Source organism: Apiospora hydei (assembly GCF_038363865.1).
Source record: "Apiospora hydei strain CBS 114990 chromosome Unknown utg000002l_segment0_segment0, whole genome shotgun sequence".
In the NCBI taxonomy this organism is placed as follows: domain Eukaryota; kingdom Fungi; phylum Ascomycota; class Sordariomycetes; order Amphisphaeriales; family Apiosporaceae; genus Apiospora; species Apiospora hydei.
This window is the reverse complement of record NW_027117361.1, coordinates 547,304-560,013: the sequence shown is the minus strand read 5'-3', so window position 1 is coordinate 560,013 and position 12,710 is coordinate 547,304. Positions and strand designations below refer to the sequence as shown.

At 58.4% G+C, this 12,710-nt stretch overlaps 5 protein-coding genes across 5 annotated transcripts; 3 read left to right on the top strand and 2 right to left on the bottom strand.

Annotated features, from left to right (window-relative positions):
• Positions 1-8: 8 nt before the first annotated feature.
• On the bottom strand, positions 9-2,352 carry PG997_000181 (cytochrome P450; the record flags this gene model as incomplete). Its single annotated transcript, XM_066804496.1, has 3 exons — positions 9-616; positions 1,031-1,436; positions 1,495-2,352. 3 exons carry the CDS (start codon positions 2,350-2,352, stop codon positions 9-11), a joined length of 1,872 nt encoding a protein of 623 aa, XP_066674269.1.
• A 1,499-nt stretch (positions 2,353-3,851) lies between these two features.
• PG997_000180 (uncharacterized protein) lies at positions 3,852-5,815 on the top strand (the record flags this gene model as incomplete). The annotated part of the gene is made up of 4 exons (XM_066804495.1): positions 3,852-4,034; positions 4,120-4,616; positions 4,688-5,173; positions 5,197-5,815. 4 exons carry the CDS (start codon positions 3,852-3,854, stop codon positions 5,813-5,815), a joined length of 1,785 nt encoding a protein of 594 aa, XP_066674268.1.
• Positions 5,816-6,129: 314 nt separating this feature from the next.
• Positions 6,130-7,361, top strand: PG997_000179 (FAD-dependent monooxygenase; the record flags this gene model as incomplete). The annotated part of the gene is made up of 3 exons (XM_066804494.1): positions 6,130-6,476; positions 6,556-7,153; positions 7,209-7,361. The coding sequence occupies 3 exons, from the start codon at positions 6,130-6,132 to the stop codon at positions 7,359-7,361; spliced, it is 1,098 nt and encodes a 365-aa protein (XP_066674267.1).
• Positions 7,362-7,515: 154 nt separating this feature from the next.
• On the bottom strand, positions 7,516-9,223 carry PG997_000178 (uncharacterized protein; the record flags this gene model as incomplete). Its single annotated transcript, XM_066804493.1, has 4 exons — positions 7,516-7,677; positions 7,755-8,708; positions 8,795-8,881; positions 8,975-9,223. The coding sequence occupies 4 exons, from the start codon at positions 9,221-9,223 to the stop codon at positions 7,516-7,518; spliced, it is 1,452 nt and encodes a 483-aa protein (XP_066674266.1).
• A 1,201-nt stretch (positions 9,224-10,424) lies between these two features.
• On the top strand, positions 10,425-12,412 carry PG997_000177 (FAD/NAD(P)-binding domain-containing protein; the record flags this gene model as incomplete). The annotated part of the gene is made up of 4 exons (XM_066804492.1): positions 10,425-10,618; positions 10,739-11,687; positions 11,708-12,159; positions 12,235-12,412. 4 exons carry the CDS (start codon positions 10,425-10,427, stop codon positions 12,410-12,412), a joined length of 1,773 nt encoding a protein of 590 aa, XP_066674265.1.
• Between the last annotated feature and the right edge of the window lie 298 nt (positions 12,413-12,710).

The window sequence follows — 12,710 nt, the reverse complement described above, 5'->3', positions numbered from 1 at the left end:
CGGAAGGGCTATGTTGTTGCCACGCGAAGATATAGAAGACGCCCCGGACTGACACGCACCTCGCCCGACCGAACCCAGTCCGTCCTCATCGTAGGCTCCGCCAACACCGCCTTCGACATCACCGTCGACACCCACGCCGCCGGCCTCCTTACCACCATGTCCGCGCGCGGAGCCGCGGCGCTACGCGAGGTTGGCGGCGACGGGGTTCCCGGTGCTGGATAGCGCGGCGCCGGGCGCGGTGCTGAATCATAACTTGTACGAGCGCGCGGGGGGACATTATGTTGATGTTGGGGGACGGAGCTGCTGGCGGATGGGGAGGTGGGGGTTAAGGTGGGGAGCCGGTGGCGTTTCATGAGGATGGACTTACGTTCCGGGACGGGAGTTCTGTGGATGTGGATGCGGTGGTCTGGTGTACTGGGTACGCCGACAAGAACGCTCGGGATACGGCTGCCGGGATTCTGGGCGGGGGCGGTGTTGACGGCGGGCCTGCAGCTCAGCTTGATGAGAAGGACATCCTTGGCCCGAATGAGATCGCGTGTCGGATCGACGCCACCTGGGGACTCGACGCCGAGGGCGAGATCCGTGGTCTGGCGAAGCGACAGCTCCGGGTCGAGAACTACTGGGCCATTGGGGGTTCGGCGAATGCCTCGCGGTGGTATTCGAAGCTGCTGGCGATCCAGATCAAGGCTGCGCTGGGAGGAATCCTACCTCCTGCGTACCGGGGAACTCCGGGGCGGGGACAATAGATGGCTATTTTCTGCACATGCCTTCTAACGATTCGAGCAATGAATATTCTGTAGCATCTGGCTTTTTATCATCTATCAATCTATTAAATGGAATTAGCTAAAGTAGTCGGCCACTTAAACCCGGACCGCCCATTGTCTAAAAGCCATCCCGCCTCCTCATATTAACCACCATATCCCGATCCAAGCTCACAATCCCCCCTACACTCCGCCCTCTCCATCCCCGGCCCCTCTCTGACGGCGTCGCGCCGTCCAGCATGGTGTACCCCTCGAACCCCAAATCGAACCGCGTGAGAACCATCGCGACCGCGGCCAGGATCTCGTGCTTGGCGAAGAAGCGGCCCGGGCAGATGACGCTGCCGCCGCCGTAGGGGCAGTAGTCCCCAGTTTTATCTTGGTCTTGCTCGCCTCCAGGTGCAGGAACCGCTCGGCCCAGAACTCGTGGGCGCCGGGGATGTGGCCGCCACCTTTCCCTTTACTGATACCATTTCCGGAAGAAGAGCCGGGAGAGACGGAGCTACGCGGCGCCCAGACCTCCTCGTTCATGTGCGACAGCCAGCTCGGCGCGAGCAGGAAACTGTCCTTCTTGAGCGTATACCCGTCAATCACCACATCCTCGCGCAGCCGGCGCGAAATCGGAATACTCGACCGCATCCGCAAACACTCGCTGTACACCGAGCCCAGCAGCGGTAGCTTCACGAGCGACGCGATGTCGACCTCGCCGAGCGCGCCGACGCCGCGCGGAAAACACGCCGCCGGCGCGGATCTCGGACCGGACCCGTTGCAAAAGGGCCGGGTCCCGCACGAGCTCGAACAGGACGTAGGCCGTCATCGGCACCGCGTTGGCGTTGATGGCCCAGATCAGGCCCATGTGCATCGCGGCCCGGCCATCGAAGCTGATGCCGTACCGCACCAGCTCCGCGTTGCGCTCGCGCACGAGGCGGTGCCCGAAGTTCTCGTCCCACTCCGGGTCCTTGTCCGAAGCAGCCGTTGCTGCCTCGGAGGCTTCGGTCGCCTCGCGCAGCCACACCTTGGTGGCTTCCAGCGTGCGGTCCCGCGCCGCCCAGCCCTTGCGGCACATGAAGCGCGGCATCCCCTGCATGAGCGTCATGAACGCCGCGTCGTACTCCCAGAACGTACCCGAGAACTGCAGCTGATTTTCCGCCTTGTTCTCGGCGTCCTTCCCGTAGTTCAGGATGCGCGGCCCGACGAGCGTGATCGTCGACGCGTTGAACTGGTACCGCTGCAGGAACGCGTAGAGGCCCGTGGTGGACTGCGCCCACGGCAGGGAGTCGAGCTGCTTGGCGAACTCGGCGGCGAACTTGTGTGTGAGGAAGTCGACCGCGCTCCTCTCTGTCAGGTTCTTGAGGTAGATGCTGTGCAGGTTGTGCCAGATCCGCTCGTCGCCGCGCTGATCGTTCAGGGGGACCGAGCCGCTGCCCGAGTCGTCTAGGCCGAGCTTCAGCTTGTCGCTTTGAGGTAGGCCTTTGACCTTCTCGGCGATGCGGAGCTGCATGAACTCGAACGAGAGACTCCGGGAGTTTCGGAATATGGCTTGGACGTTCTCGGCGCCGAAGATTAAGTACATGGAAATGGGGCCGAGCCGCATCGTTACGGGGCCATTGTCTGGCCGCTTGGCTCTAAATCATAAAACGAGAAGGTATCAGCCAAACGTTACAGGGCTTGGGTATGCGAGGGGGCTTTCGTACAGTGTCTCCTCATAGAACTTGTGAGGGTCTGTAACCATAGACCACGCACTGCCGACCCAAGGTATCCAGTAGGGTAAGGTAGGTGGCTCCTTGCCCCTGAAGCGGGAGTCATGACCACTGGTCCAATGAAATCGGCATGATGTGAACAGATATGTGGCCACGAAGAGCAGAACAATACTTAGTGCGGCTTTGCATAAAGTGTGTACAATTAGGGGGAATAGGAGCGGATGTCATATTTGCAAGCCTCGTCGAAGACTGTGCAGAGACTTGCGGGGGTCGCCGCGATGGACTGATTTGACAAATCCATTTTCTTTTATGAGGTCTTGTTTAGGGGTGATACTCGGGGTCTGCCACTATCACTTTCTCATTATCTACGATTGTCCGACAATCTCGTGCTCGTGGCATGATTATGTTCTATATAGCAGTTTCCCGGCCTGATGTGACTAATTAGCCCGACTCTTACCAACCCTATCCTCGACTGCCCACACCGTCAGACTGCTTGGCGCGGCGTCAGATAGGATGAGCTAACAACGTATACACACAGGAGTCTTATGGACATGAAACGTGGGCTGGCTACTAAGAACAATTGACTCATACCACCATCCTCCATAGCGTCCTGCAATAATGGCGTCCTCTAGGGGAATACTTTCCGAATACAGTCAAAGTCCTTATCATGGCTGTCTCGATGTGTACGCTAGAGATGGAAAAGCCATCACCACCACCACCATCACCACCATCACCATGTTGCATGTGTAAGCGGAGGCGGACAGGTCCCTGGAAACCTCTCACGTTTACAGAAGATGGTAAGATCCATGCTTATAGGATGATGCTGGCATATGTGGCCCCTCCCGGATATGCAATATGCTCCAATCAGGACTATCAAGTTGGTATTTTGTCTCAGGGGGCGGTCTTGACATCCCATAGACTTGGACATGGCTGACATACATATGCATAGTCACGTGGGAGATAAGGGAAGCGGACAACGTAGCACTGACCGCCGTTAGCCAATGCTTGCTTTTGAAACCATGTGCCTTCGAAGCTGACTGCAGCTGATTAGTGACACTGGAATCAAGGGGGTTCATTGGTACCATGTGGTAGACGCTTACTGCATGACCAGCCTGGAATTTCGAGATAAGCCAAAGTTTACAATGGTACTTTCAAGTTGCCTACTATTAATCCGGGACTGAGAGGGTTTCTTGTGCTGGTCTACGCTCATAGGGATCGACGCTGGTCGTTTTCAGCTGGAGTGCGCCACGGCAGTTACGCTGCATCAAACACAAAGTCCGGTGACAGCTGTCTTGGCCAAAACTGACAGTAGCAGGATTGGATTGTCTACATACTGAACATCGCGAAAGACAAGTTCCAAAAAACAGACGATATTCTGTTCAGAGAAGCCAGGATGCAGGTAAACCACACTACCGCCGTCATCGGCGCAGACCTGCAGCATGGACACGCGCCATTCCCCCGAGCCACCACAATTCTACGGCTGCTCGGAACGATCTGCGCCGTAGCGGTCTTGCGCTTCGTGGCCAAGCTGATCAAGCACCGCCGCAACTTTGCGAGGTTACGGCGGAAAGGCTTTGTAAGTGATAATACTCCAAACGCTACCGAAGCAAGAGGTCCCGAGCTCTCTAGACTAATACGATGCACGCATCGCTCATTCCCAGCCCATGCCGCCGCACAGCTTCCTCCTCGGCCACCTCGGCCTCGTAGCCAAGCTCACCAAGGGCTGGCCACGCGACTTCCACGGCCACTACATCGCGGCCGAGATCCGGGACCGGTACCCGGAGCTGCCGCCCGTGTTCTACCTGGACCTCTGGCCGACGGGCCCGCCGCTGGTCGTCATGACGGCGGCCGGCGGCGCGGCCGAGATCGCGCTGCGGGAGCCGCAGCTGCCCAAGTACGAAGGGGTCCTGGGCTTCCTGCAGCCGCTCATCGGGAAGCACGGGCTCGTCACCATGGAGGGCGCGGAGTGGAAGTACTGGCGCGCCATCTTCAACCCGGGGTTTAACGCGGCGCACCTGCAGACCCTGGTTCCGGGAATCGTTGAGAACACGATGGTGCTGTGCGAGATCCTCAGCGAGCGCGCTGAGGAAGGGGGCTTGTTCTCTTTGTTTGAGACTATGTCTCGTTTGACGATGGATATGAGCTGTCTGGCCACCTTGTAAGTAATAATTGCTCATATATCCATCCTCACATCGGTGTTCGTTCCTGTTAAATAAATCAACTTCTTAGGGGCTCTCGCTTGAATGCCCAAAGACAGGGCTGCGAGCTGGTCTCGGCCTTCCGCAGCCAAGCCAGTTGGATCCCTTCGCCCAACGAGACGAACCTTTTCAAAATATACAACCCCATGCGGCACTTGGTGTACCGCTACAACCGGCGGAGAATGGACCGGTATGTTTCTACCGAGCTGGACGCCCACTTCGCCATCCACGCGCAGGGCCAGAACGGCGCGCGGGCCAAACGGAGCAAGGCCGTCGTCGATCTTGCGCTCGAGACCTACTTGGCCGAGCAGCGGGGATCTGCTGCCCCGGATCAGCAGGCAAATGGGAAGACGGCGCCGATGGTGATGGACGCCCGGTTCAAGCAGTTCGCGGTTTCGCAGATGAAGCTGTTTCTATTCGCGGGATACGACACTACCGCGAGCGCGGCGGTCTATGCCATCCACCTCCTCTCGCTGTACCCGGAAACCCTCCAAAAGCGCGCGAGGAACACGACGCCGTCCTGGGAACCGGCTTAATCAGAGCCGAGACAGCCGCGCTCATTTCCCAGCAGCCGCACGTGCTGAACCGCCTCGCCTACACGTCAGCCGTCATCAAAGAGGCCCTCCGACTGTACCCACCCGTGTCGAGCACCCGCAACTCCGCCCCCGGCTACAAGCTCGTCAGCCAAGGCCAAGAGTTCGAGACGCAGGGCTTCATGCTCTGGGGCGTGCACCAAGCCATCCACCGCGCCGCGGAGCACTGGCCCTCGCCCAACCGCTTCATCCCGGACCGCTGGCTCGTCAGCCCGGGCCACGCGCTGTACCCGCGGGACAAGGAGGCGTGGCGGCCGTTCGAGAAGGGGCCGCGGAACTGCATCGGGCAGGAGCTGGCGCTGCTGGAAGTGAAGGTCGTGCTCGCCATGGTGCTGCGCGACTTCGACTTCGCTGACGCTTACGCCGAGTTCCACGCCCAGAAAGCCGCCGAGCGCGGCGGTAGCAGTGGTCGTGATGGCCCACCCGAGGTGAGGGGGACCGGGCCTACCAAGTCCTGCTCGGGAGCAGCAAGCCGAATAATGGGTACCCATGCAAGGTGTCGAAACGGGCGGCCGGCCAAGACCCAAGCGACGGGCGCTGATACGATTACGAACATGGGTGGGTGAGAATGCTGACATCAGCACGAGACAACCACACCCATTTCATGCGGTAAGCAGGTACTTCTTTAAATAGGCTTAGCAAAAAGAAAAGAAGGAAAGTGCAGTGCTCCTACGATTGCTTGATTAAAAACAATTCTGGATTCTCTGGCAGTTTCCCAAATATTCTTGTCGCCCACCATTAGAACATCACATCAGCACACCAGTACACACACATACACACACACGCGGGCCTCACCACCATTTGCATCAGTTTTATTCCTAAGGTTCCTTCCTTCCTTCCTTCCTTTGATGGGAACGACTCGCAAACCTTGCTCGCAACCATGTCTTCCCTCACCGTGCACCTCTTCCCCCTAATCTCGGTCCTCGGCCTCTACGCCGTATCGTCCTACATGACTTACTCCGGTCTCGCCGCCGCCTTTGCCGAGAGCCAGGCCAACCCGATGCGTCTGCTCCCCGACGGGCACACCCCGTTGCTGACGTCTTACACGGGCCTGGCGCCCCTTGACTCATACCTGGCCAACCTGCAGTACATCTTCGTGCCCGTTGTCGACGGCGCGTCAGCGGAGCTTTCCCTTTTGGGTTGGCACTGGGGGAGCTTGCTGCTGCCGCTTTTCACGGTCATGTTGGGGGAGGGCTTACGGACGGGGCGCTCGAGAGATTTGGTTTTGTAAGTCGTCGTCATCAACCACACTCTTCTGGTCAACCCGTGCTTCATGTGACTAATCCTTCGTCCTTCGTCCTTCTAGCTTCGAGCTCTGGGGTCTTGCAATTCAATACTGCGGGTACTTCGTCACCATGCCCATCTACTGCTATGTGTACCTCCTGTCATCCTCGTCGCAAAGTCGATCCACCACGGTGTCGGCTACTGCGGCTCGGATGATTCCCATCTCGACCCTCGTGGGCTACGTCTTTCCCACCGTGGTGATGTCCCTGTCATCACTACATTCCGGCCAGTCCCGGCAGGTGGCGGTGGCGTTCTGGCAGAACTTCCCGGTGTGGGTGGCGACCATTCAATGGGCTTTGATGTGGGGGTCTTCCTCCATGCCTACCGCTGATGATGCGCCATCAAAGGCAGCCTCCCACTCGACCAACATGGCTTTCGGTAATGTACTTTCGCGCATCTACCGTGCTGTTGCCCTCATATCCGGCCTGATGCACGTGGCCGGCCTCGTGCCCATCGTGCTAGCCACCTTCTTCCCCGAACACCTGATCGCGCTATCCCCGATGCATCTGGACTCGTCAACCCTACAGTCTCTGCAAGGCGGCAATTTCTTCCTCCCTCCCAAGTGGGATAGTCGCGCCCAGATAACTGGCATGGCGGAGGGGGGCGGGGAACTTTCTCAGGTACGACTACTACATCGGCACGGCGGCTGCACTTCTCTGGGCTGCCATGGTGCAGTCTGCGCGTGGCAAGAATGCCTCGAATGGAAAGAAGCCTCTTTCGGGGAGAGGTGGGTGGTTGGCGGGAACCGGGTTAGCTCAGGGGTTGATGATCGCCCTGACTACTCTGGTGCTGGGACCTGGGTACACCATCGCAAGTCTGATGGTTTGAAGATACCATATCCTTTTATAGATCGGCCCCGGGTCAGCCTCGACGATGGAAGTACCTCGAACCCAGTCAGCGATTGTAAATATACCAAACCCGAACATGTGTCATTGTCTGTTGATGTGATGCAGTGTATATACAGCTGGATGCAACAAGCCCATCATGTGTCTAGCAAGACTTCCTCCAACAGCGACTGCTCAACCTTGGGCCAATACTCCTCCCTCAACGTCCCCCGAATCCAATAATTCCCACACGCATCCTTCCCCAGAATCGTGAAAATGCTCATCATGAACGTGGGCGTGCTATCCGTCGTCATGTGCATCTGCACATTCGTCGGCCTTGCCACATCAGCCGAAGATCCCGACTTGGAATCATCCTTCTCGGGGAGGAAATGACTACGGCCGAGAAGTCGACGTCGAAGAACCCGGCCTTGAGCCAGTTGGTGCAGATGACCATGTGCATCCCGCCGTCGCCAAACAGGGCCGGCATGGAACCCTTCTTGTCGTGCGCGGCGCGCTGGAGCTTCAGGAGGGCTTCGACTTGCGGCCAGGTACTCAGCTCCTTGATAGAAGTGCGGAAGGTCTCCGCGACCTCGCTGAGCGGTTTTGCTAACAATGTGTCCGCGCGCAAGAAGGCGGGCACAGCTACCAAGAGGTTGCCCAAGATGGCGCTCTTCTTCTCGGCGGCGGAGACGAGACCGGACTGGAGCAAATGACCCCTGAGGCCCAGCATGTTCATGATGCAGACGGTCTGGTCGCTCGTACGCGCGTTTCGCAGGCGCGACGCGATGAGATGGCGCGTCCACCAGGCGCAGAGGGTGTCGCCGGCGCTTACGAACGCGGGGGATCCCGGATCCTTCTCAGAGCTGTCCACTTTCGTCCGAGCCTCCAGCTCCTTGAGCGCTTTGGTCCGAAGGCGCTCTACGTAGGCGCTCGGGACGCATACGACCCGGGCCTCTTCTATCGCGTTCCTGTTCAAGATCCTGTCGAGAACCTGCCGCAGTCCGAGCATGATGAACTGGCGGAGCCTGAGCTGCTTGACTACATGCTTATACGGCTCTATCGGCAACGCACACGACTCCGTCTTCTCCGGCTCCTGCGCGCCCAGCGTAGTCATGGGATCCCGCTCCATCAGCGGCGCGACCTCCCCATCACGCCCCTGCAGCGTGAGAGCCCACGCGTCCAGGAACGCCTTGCGGCCCATCGCGTCGAAGAGGACATGAGACCCGCGCAAGCACACCAGCGTGGCGTCGCGAAACGTGACGACGTGCAGGCCCAGCACGGGCGTGTCGGAGGACAGGTAGTCCTCCAGGCACGTCGGGTCCTCGGGCCGGCGCATCAGGGGCAGGAAGTCCTCGCCCCGCGCCAGGATCCGGGGGCTGGTATAGTGGGAGGAGGCCCGGGGGATGCGGGAGCCGAGGGGTGCTGCTTGATGCGCACGTCGTCGTAACGCTCGTGGTGGTACGACACCGCGGGGCGGTGCGGCGTGTACCGCGAGGGGACGTGGTAGTCTAATCTTCCGGCGGCCTACAGATCCGCCCAGTAACAGATGGGGTTGGTAAGCCGACTGGGGAAAAGTCGAATGCCTACAGTGTCGTGGCCTCGGATGTAGTATCTTACATTTCGCTTCAGCCTCCCGCCCAGCTTGCGCCACCCATCTGGCCGCTCTAGAAGTCTCTCCAGCGAACTCCGAAGCTTGCCCGCGTCAAGCCTGTGGTCGAAGCGCAGCATGAAGTTCATGACCGCATTGGTGTAGCCATGGTCCCAGTAATGGACCGGAAACACCTGGTCGGCCGAGACAGATGGTGGCGCGAGGCCGCCTGATGTCGATGCATGGCGCAGCAGCGTCTTGGTTCGGACGAAGGCCATTGCTTCCGCGGAGGAGCTCGGCCGTGCTGGAGGAGGGATGCGGGGGATGGCGGGATGCGAGACACGCAGGGCGAGTAAGAGACCGTTGCTGCGAGGTGCTTACTGAGGGAGAACCGACGAGGCGCCGGTTCCTTGGTTCCTCTTCGCTTAACTATAGGTATTGATCGGGCGTTACTCCCCTCGAGCAGCCACTGTTCACATGTAGTCATAGTCTCAATGATAAGGTTCACATGGGAAAGAGGGGCAATCATCCCTGTCACTTCGTGGACAGTCCAGAATCCCAGAACCCCGGTCCCAATACCCCGGGTGAACACTATGCGACGCGTGCAGAAAGGTAACCATGTTGCAGGTCCGGGTCAGTGAATCAGGTTCACGCGATAAGCTTAGTTGCGGGTACGCGGGAGCCAACGTTGACAGATGCTTGGCTGGAGATAAGCACTTGGCCAAGCGGCCGCATATGCATTATTACATACAAGCTGGGCGTTGGAGAGGACTCGGGCGTCACTCCACCAACCTCCGCGGAATGTTCAACACTCGGCACTTTTTCCCGAAACGGAAGGTAGGCTGGGACCTCCTGTCAACCATGCGAATGGCGCATTGCTTTGTTACACGGTGGTGGCTTCAGCTGGCACCCCCGGGAGCTCCGTATGGTGTCAGAGACAACGGCTTGCATTGGTGGTGGTAAGCGGTGGCCTGACGATCAAATTACACCGCCTGTCTGTTGTCTCGGGTACTTTCTGAGTTCGGAACGACCCGAGTCAGATCTGAAGGGATCCGGAAAAACGTTTGAACCAATCGGAAGGGGGTTTGGGGTAGAGACTGCCTATCTCAATCGTTCAGGCGCACCGTCAGCTTGTACGTGCAGCACGAGGGAGTGTACATGCTGTTCCAGCATTCGGCCAAAAGAGGGAAAAAGGCTCTTGTAGGCCTATAAGAAAGGACGCATGGAACCCGACTTCATCCTTTTGTGGCGGATCTTACATGATGCAGCATAGTACCTCTCGCGCCCGAGATTCCCCAGGGGTGGCACGATAAGACAAGCCCAGGTGCAAGTAGTAATCAGGAGTTGGCCGTCAAAGGATGGCTTCCGGGCGTGCTAGTAGCTATCTAATTGCAAGTCGCTTCCGGGCAAGCTATGGAGTTCTTCTTGACACAAAGGCGTATTTTGCATCCGGTCCGGTGAACTGCTTCAACAATAGTGATGAAGCCAGCAAATAATGAGATGCAGCCGCAGCATTGCTCCGTAATTGTCATCGGCGCGGGAGAGTCCGGCGTTGCTGTCGGCTGCCAACTCAAGTCCAAACTCGGCGTGACAGACTTCCGCATCTTTGATCGACAAGGTGGCATCGGGGGTGCTTGGTACATCAACCGGTATCCCGGAGTCGCCTGTGACATGTGAGTTGTCACGTTTCTCTGCACTCATAACCCTATCAACATGGAGACGAAACATAGTCTCCCCATACGGTGGCCCCAGGATACATCACTAACCTGTCAACCCTTCTTATATCTGAACAGCCCAGCACTGCTCTTCTCATATTCATTTGCGCCAAATTATGTATGGACATCGCTCTTCCCACCGGGCCAGGAGATCCAGCAATACATCGCCTCCGTGGCGAGCAGATACAGCTTGGAAGACAACATCGAGCTCAACACCGAGGTGAGCGAAGCGCAATGGCTTCCCGACTCGGCGGAGTGGGAGGTGCGCATCACCCGGCTCGTCCCCTTCACCGGCGACCTCAGCGAAACTGAGCGGCAGCGCCGGATCGCGCAGCACGGGCGCGCCAGTGTCTACTTAGACGAAGAAGTCGTCCGGTCTAAGGTCCTCATCACCTGCGCCGGCGAGCTGGTGGAGCCCAATGCCTGGCCCGCGAATGTCCCTGGCATCGACAAGTTCCAGGGCGAGGTCATGCACTCGGCGCGGTGGCGGGACAATGTCGACCTCGCGGACAAGAATGTCGTCGTCGTAGGGACGGGCTGCACCTCAGCGCAGCTGGTACCTGCTTTGCTTGAGACCAGCAGCAATAGTAATGCCGTGCCAGCATCTGGTGTTCTTGCCGAGAAAAGGGGGCCCAGGCATGTGACCCAGCTGATGCGTACTGCCCCATGGTATATGGCGCGCACGACACCACCTCCGGCCTGGTTCAACAGAGGCATCACGGCCATACAATTGATCCCCGGACTCGGCCGCTTGTTCCGGTTCTTGCTCTTTCTATATGCCGAGTCGACGTGGCTCAACGTTGGCATGGGGCCGCTCGGCGTAACCCGACGGCGGCGTTTTCAGAACAGCCTCTTGGACCATATGCGTAACGTGGTACCCGAAAAGTATCATAGCATGCTCACCCCAACATTCGGCGTCGGCTGCAAGCGCATCATCATCGACGACGGGTGGCTCGACTGTCTAAGCCTGCACGACCGCTTCGAGCTAACGACGCGACCACTGGTCTCAGTCGGCGAGAAGTCCGTCGTCCTTGGCCCTCGCCGGAGTCCGGCGACGAGAAAGGGGCTTCGGAGCCCCTGACCAAACCCGCCGACGTCATTATCCTCGCCAACGGCTTCGAAACCTCAACTTACCTGCACCGCGTCACCATCCGCAACGGCGCCGGCAAGTCCCTGCACGACGTCTGGCGCGCGCAGGGCGGCCCCGGCGCCTACCTCAGTACCGCGGTGCACGGCTTCCCCAACTTCTTCATGGTGTTGGGCCCCAACGCCGTGAGCGGGCACTCGTCGGCGATCCTGGCGAGCGAGAACGTCGCCGGGTACGCGCTGCGGCACTTCGTGGGCAAGGTGCTGTCGGGCGAGGCGCGCACCGTCGAGGTCAGGGAGGAGGCGGAGCGGCGGTACACGGCGGACGTGCAGAGGCGGTCCCTAGATAAGGTGTGGCAGGGGTGTCGGGGCGGGTATATTGCTGAGTCGGGATGGAATAGTTCGATCTGCCCGTAAGTTGTTCGAATTCGTTCCTTCGTTCCTTGACCACTCAACGAGCAGTCCTAACAATTCGCGACGCATCACAGCTACAATCAGATCCACTTCAGCATGATGTGCAAGTACCCGAAATGGGAGGATTGGGATATTGAGTACACCACCTTTGGAAAAGCCCAACTTCAGAAGCCCGGATATGCAACCTACATATTTATGACAGCTGTTGTATTGGCCACGGCCTGCTTGCACATCCTCCTCCGCAGTAGATAGATGGACAGAATTTAGACACCGCTTTCTGCGTAACATGGTATCCAGAAGCGGCAGCATAAATAGATTGTTGAGTACGTTGGGGACGATTGGCAAGACTAACCAATTTGGCTGCCTCAAAGACTTAGATCCATATCAGGTACCTATCTTCTCGCATTGACATCTTCGGGCTCACGTTTTGTTTACCTTCAGTGGGGGTACTTCAGAAGCACAAGTGCAGTTGCAAAATGGTGCCTTGCCCAAACCCAACTGGAAGTTGCCTTCCACAATGCGCACAGGCTTATTTCCCGGCTGCTTGATA